The sequence below is a fragment of the Morone saxatilis genome, unplaced genomic scaffold (assembly GCF_004916995.1).
Source record: "Morone saxatilis isolate NCDOM2014 unplaced genomic scaffold, NCSU_SB_2.0 Contig24, whole genome shotgun sequence".
Lineage (NCBI taxonomy): Eukaryota > Metazoa > Chordata > Actinopteri > Moronidae > Morone > Morone saxatilis.
The window spans coordinates 27,099,428-27,105,647 of NW_023339807.1; the positions used below are offsets into that span (position 1 = coordinate 27,099,428).

Here is a 6,220-nt window from a genome sequence, read left to right on the forward strand (position 1 = left end):
GCCAATGAGAGCAGCTCTCAAGGTTTCAAAACGGTCCTCCACAGGCCAATGGGTGACGCCACAACACGTTCACACTTGGCAAGGACAGCTGTTAACAAACATACATCCCCTACTTAAAGGACAGGCCTTACCTGAAACAATGGTCTACCCCAATTTTCCTTTACAGTGGAACAAACTGCAGATATAACAAATCAGCTTATTAAAACACTGAAAATGTATGTCCCGAGCAACGTTATATAGTACAAAAGAATTGGTTCTGCAATGCAGGTTTTATTTAAACTATCTTATTGTTTCCACTTATTGTTTTTAAGCAACAAAAGCGAGAGAGAAGAGTCTGTGGCAGAGGTAAAATGAAGTTACAGTGCCCCTAACCCTGTTAGGGAGGAGGTTAAATGGTTACAACAAGCCCTCCAACCTAAACAATAAAAAGGTTATTTGTCACTGCATTCCAAAAAGACCCATAAGAGAGTTTTCTGTTTTGGCCCTATCAGCAGGACAACATTGTTCGCAGTGCCTTCTGAAACTTTTACTAATGACTGCAACAAAAACCACTCATGCGATTGTTTTTTAAATTCACCCTCAGGTTAAGGTTTGGTTGAGTTCAGGCACAAAAACTGCTTGGTTAGGAAAGACTGTTTTCATGGTTAAAAAGAGCCAAAATGTATTGCTAGTAGGAGACGAGGTGCAAATACCAATCTCCAATGTCAAAGTTTGACACAGAATTTTCATCCAAATGTGGCTCCAAGTAAAGTAGTAGTAGTAAATGTAGTGTAAGCATTGAAGTGGTGGACAAAATGGATTTGCTGGTGGCGCCAGAAATCACGGTATCCTCACAATCCATCAAATAATTGTGAAGACATATTGCAAAACCATCAAATAGAACCTCATGGTGGCATTAAAGAAAAAGTCAGGGATTCCCCAATGTCATTAGGATTCATCCTCTGGGGACCATGAATGTCTGTTCATAAATTCATGGCAATCCATCCAACAGTATAGTTGAGAAAACATTTAAATCTTGTGGAGTTCAATCTTAGTGTTATTATTATTATTATTATAAGTATTATTAATGTTCATCATCATCAGTCACTACTATTAGTGTAGTTGTTGCTACTGTTGTTGCTGTGTCTGTCTGTCTCTCTCTCTCTCTCTTTCATCCCAACTGGTCGAGGCATACGACCACCCACCTAGAGCTAAAGGGTCTGTCCTAGGTTTCTGCCTTTTAACAGGCAGTTTTTCCTTGCCCCGTCGCCAAGTGCTTGCTCTGTTATGAATTGGCGCTATACAAATCAAATTGAATTGAATTGAATAAAACTCTCTACAGTCTTCACCAAGAGACAATGTGACTGCCTTACCTATAGGGCGTAGACAACCTCCTGAGACACTGTTATGCTCCCTTGTGTTACATTTATGTTACTGTAGTTAGAGTTTGGAACTAAATAAAGCCCACGTGCAGTTCTTCCTCGTCTCAGTGTAGTTTCCTTTTTAAAGGTTTTTTTCTTCTTCTTGTTTCAGATCTGGACGATGACGTCGACCCAGAAACTGGAGAGAGAGCGCAGGGATGACCCTGCCCACCACCTGTCAATCACAGCAGCTAATTTAAAAGCTTTATATAAACTTTTTCTATCCATAGATCTTCAGATCATCAGTCAGCTGATGATCAGTTGTCATATTATTGATTATTGAGTGAACTATTGATCAGGTTGAAGGCTGAAAGTTGTCCAGGTTTTATGTTCTTTGTTTTATATGAACTGACTTTTATCATTTGTTTTATGTGTCTTATGTTAAAAGTCTGTTTTTGTCTTCAGGGACAATAAAGTTGTAAAGTTGAAGCATTCTCATGTGTGGAAAAAAAAAGTTTTATTGTAAAAAAATTTTCATTTTTACAAAAACATTAAATAATCAGAATTTTTCATATTTACAATTTTAGCATGTACAGTAAACACACACCCTTTCACAATAAAAGTTCTGGTAATATCAGACACATTTTCTTCTGCTGCGACCAGTGGCTCTCCAGATGGTTAATCTGCAGCGCTCCTGATTGGTTAATATCAGTCTTCTTCCTTATTAGCTGCTGCCGGCTCAGTGGGCGGAGCCTCGTCCTCAGAACTGGTCTGACGAGCCGCCGTCCGAAACAAGCGCATCAAATCCCGAAACCGGTTAGACACCTGGAGATACGAGGAAGAGTTACTGACTGTTTACTTCCTGTTTATAAACCTGTGAGACACCTGGAGATACGAGGAAGAGTTACTGACTGTTTACTGTCAGTCAGATAAATCAGAAACAGCCAATCACCTCACTGGGAGTCTTGTTGCCGAGCAGAGTAGAGATGGACTGGAATGTGTTCTGATTGGCTCCTTCCTGCTGGCACGTTGTCAAAATGACTCGATCTGCTTCTCTGAAAAAAACAACACAGTCAGTTCTCCTTCCTGAGGAGGAGAGAAGAGGAGCAGGGAGGAAGAGGGAGGAGGAGCAGAGAGGAGGTGTACCTGGTCCAGAGGATGACTTTCTCTCCGCTCGCTGTCAGAGAAATATTCTTGGCACAGACAGGGAGGTCAGGAGGAGGACTGGGCCGAAGAGGAGCAGAGGAGGAGGAGAGGGTAGAAGAGGCAGAGGAGGAGGTGCAGACAGACGGACAGATGGAGGAAGAAGATGAGGAGGTGATAGATGTGATGGAGGCAGTACAGACAGAGGGAGAGGAGGAGGTAACTGAGGTCGAAGTAAAGATGGAGGAAGTCATAGAGGAGGTGGAGACAGAGGTACAGGAGAGTGTGAAAGAGGTGGGAGGGTTTGAGGAGGTAACAGAGGGAGAGGAGGTGGTGCAAGAGGTGGTGGGGGGTGGCAGTGCCTCCTCTCTCCTGCTCCTTTTCACAGACGGGCTCTGCTCCTTCTCACTGGTCTTCCTCTCCTCTTCATCTTCATCCTCCTCCTCCTCATCTAGATCCTCCTCCTCTTTGTCGTCAGCCAGAGGAAACGAGCCTTCCCATGATGCACCGCTCTGATGGTCTGTTCACAGAAACATTAAAGTTACATAAACACACCTGTCTTTAATTATGATCCTGGACAGGTGACCTGGTACACACCTGGTTGTGGACTGTCGTCGTCCCCCTTCAGGTCCAGGTCTTTGTCACCTGGTTCATCGTGTGCGGAGCTTATCTGAGAGTACAGAGGGTCCAGACTCTTCATGGCTCTGGACACACCCCCTGAGGTCTGCAGGGGAAATGAACAGGCGAATCAGGTGTTTATAAACCTCTCTAGCTGTCACTCATTCACACCTGATCAAACATGGAGGAAAGACCTTGTTGCCATGGCAGCGAGAACATCCTTTCCTCCTGTGTCTGCGGATCTTTGCGTCAAGGCAGAGGCAGGGCCACTCTTTATCTGACCAATCACAGTCCTGGAAAGATATCAAACAGCATCAGCGCAAAAGAAAGATACTAACCCCTAACTGCTAACCCTAACCCCTAACAGTTTATTAGTTATAAGCAGAAACATAAATAAGCTTAATAACCGACCACATGGTGGCGCTACTGAATACACGCTTTAATATGTTTAGCACTGTGTAGAGATTTTGATGAGTATATGCGACATTAAAATATTAAAATCTCTAATATCTTGATATACGTATGTGAATGTTGTGTGTAACTGTCCATGAGTGAAAGCTAACTGAAGGCCCCATGTGTTCAGACCTTGTATTTTCTGTGAGCGTCCATCTTCCTCCTTTTGCGCCGGCTCGTCATTGGTTGGATCTTATGTCCCTCCTCTTCTTCTTCGAGCTCTGGGAGCGTCACTTCCTCAAAGCCGCCGGTGGCTCCGCCTGCAGACACCTGTCCGACGCCCTCTCCTCCATCTGACCCGCCTCCTCCATCCTCGGGCCAATGAGCTTCCTCAAACTGTCCTGGGCGGGCCGGAGGGGGGCGGAGCTCTTCAAAGAATACCCAGAATTCAGCTTGTAGATGGGTGTGGCCTTTTAGCAGCGTCGCCATCTGAGCTTTCAGCTGAAACACATCAAACTGCTGATTTTATTCATACTGGTTAAATTGGTTAGTGTACAGTTATTGATACTGGTTAAACTGGTTAGTGTACAGTTATTGATACTGGTTAAACTGGTTAGTGTGCAGTTATTGATACTGGTTAGTGTACAGTTATTGATACTGGTTAAACTGGTTAGTGTGCAGTTATTGATACTAGTTAGTGTATAGTTATTGATACTGGTTAGTGTACAGTTATTGATACTGGTTAGTATACAGTTATTGATACTGGTTAGTGTATAGTTGTTGATACTGGTTAAACTAGTTAGTGTACAGTTATTGATACTGGTTAGTGTACAGTTGTTGATACTGGTTAAACTGGTTAGTTTACAGTTGATACTGGTTAGTGTACAGGTGCTGATACTGGTTAAACTAGTTAGTGTACAGTTATTGATACTGGTTTAACTGGTTTGTAAAGCTGGTGTACCTCGTGGATGCTGGTTGGACTCAGGTCTGGACCGGTCTGCAAAGCTTTGATGATCTTCTGATAATGTGACGGATTGTCTCCAAAACTGATCTCTAACTGTCGCAGGAACCGCCGGCTGCGTTCAAACGCCTGCTGCTCCTCAAACTGGAAGTTGGAACAGACAGTAACATCAAAACACAAAAATACTAAAGATTACCATGAAAACACCTGGACTATGAATTGAACTGTGATCAGCTTCATTAGAATCACAGACATAAGCTTTAATCTCAAGAATCCTGCATTTGAGACACCTGAGATACACCTGTGACCCTGCATTGAGACACCTGTCTGCTCACCAGTCCACATTGCAGTGCCTGCTCAGGGTGCAGGAATGCGGCAAAGTCTCGAAGGAGGTCTGTCCGATCTCCAAGGATGCAGCGCAGCTTCCTGAACAACAACACCACTTCCTGTCCATCTCCCGCCCGCTCAAACTCATTTAGCAGAGACACAAAGTCCTCCACCTGTCCAGGTATGTCCTGGAGCGCCTCACGCACCTAGAGAGACACAGTAAGAGTCACCTACAGATACCTGCTTCAACATGACCCTTACCTAGTTATGCTTCAGTGTCTCTGAGGTTGCTGGAAAGGGATGGATGGAGACTTTCAGAAGAAGTCTGACAGGTTTATTACTAGAATATGAAAATGTTACATGGGGAGTCCAAACCTTTGAACAGGAGCTTCAGGTGTGATAGATTTGTGACGATTCAGACATCACTCACAGTAAAGTCAAAATGTTCTGAGTTTCTTACCCTGCTGAGGTAACTCTGGGCGAACGCCACATCTTTGCTCTCTCTGTGTGGGTCGTTGTTGAGGATGTTCTCGTCATATAGCAGTAACAGTTTTGTGGCGTCTTTACTGTGACGCTCCTGACGACTCCTTCTTAGGCCGCGAAGAGGTCGACTCCGACCTGCGTAGAACAAGAGGAACCGTAAAAACACTGTCAGAAGTAAATAACACAGATCTACTAGAGACAGCTCTGACCTCGTCCTCGTCCAGGACACCTCCCTCCTCCTCTAGGCGTCCCTTCTCCTGATGGCATCTCCTCATCTCTTTCCTCCTTATTGCTCCTCCCCTCTCCTGACCCGTCCCCTTTAGGCCCCTCCTCTTCTTCCTCCTCCTCTTCCTGAGAGCCAGGAGAGGTTGGAGAGTGATCCTCCTCAGAATCTCCGTCTGCACAGAGCCGCCGCTCCGCCGCCAGCCAAGTCAGCTGCTTCATGGTTTCCTGAAAAAGCCAAAGGTCAAACAAGTTAGCTGCTTTGCGTACTGCATACAGTACACATTATATACATTTTATATATAACATATGGGGTGGACAAAATACTGGAAACACAATGAGGACTTCCTGTTTACCTGTAACTCTGGAACAGACAGCACAGACTCCTCTGATGCTGATGACATCACTTCCTCCTCATCTTCATCTTGTGTGAGGTCATCAAAGTCCTCCTCCTCCTCTTCCTCCCCCTGCCGGTCCTGATCTTCATCTTTATCCTTTTCTCCATCCTCCTCCCTCTCTCCTCCCCCATCATCCCTCTGTCCATCAGCTCCCTGTCCCTCCTCCTCCCCCTCTCCTCCCTGTTCCCCCTTTCCTCCCTCACCTGTTTCTTCCTCTCCACCTCCTCCTGCATCTCCGCCTTCTCTCTCCTCATCCTCCTCTCCACCAGTGTTTTCTCCTCCATTCAAACTGACCACACCATGAACAGTCCAGTTCTCCTCCTCCTCCTCCTCTT

The 6,220-nt window shown here is 45.1% G+C and overlaps 1 protein-coding gene across 1 annotated transcript in view; it reads right to left on the bottom strand.

Moving 5' to 3' along the window:
* Positions 1–1,899: 1,899 nt before the first annotated feature.
* The window catches only part of LOC118336569 (GON-4-like protein), a 14,125-nt gene continuing 9,804 nt past the window's right edge, over positions 1,900–6,220 (bottom strand). The window contains exons 15-25 of the mRNA XM_035673236.1: positions 5,844–6,215; positions 5,475–5,715; positions 5,243–5,400; positions 4,791–4,988; positions 4,456–4,599; positions 3,687–3,995; positions 3,296–3,394; positions 3,081–3,207; positions 2,487–3,003; positions 2,293–2,395; positions 1,900–2,165 (exon numbers count right to left, since the gene is read on the bottom strand). Of these exons, the coding sequence (XP_035529129.1) occupies positions 2,049–2,165; positions 2,293–2,395; positions 2,487–3,003; positions 3,081–3,207; positions 3,296–3,394; positions 3,687–3,995; positions 4,456–4,599; positions 4,791–4,988; positions 5,243–5,400; positions 5,475–5,715; positions 5,844–6,215 (2,385 nt within the window). The 3' untranslated portion in view covers positions 1,900–2,048. The remainder of the gene's footprint in view (positions 2,166–2,292; positions 2,396–2,486; positions 3,004–3,080; positions 3,208–3,295; positions 3,395–3,686; positions 3,996–4,455; positions 4,600–4,790; positions 4,989–5,242; positions 5,401–5,474; positions 5,716–5,843; positions 6,216–6,220) is intronic.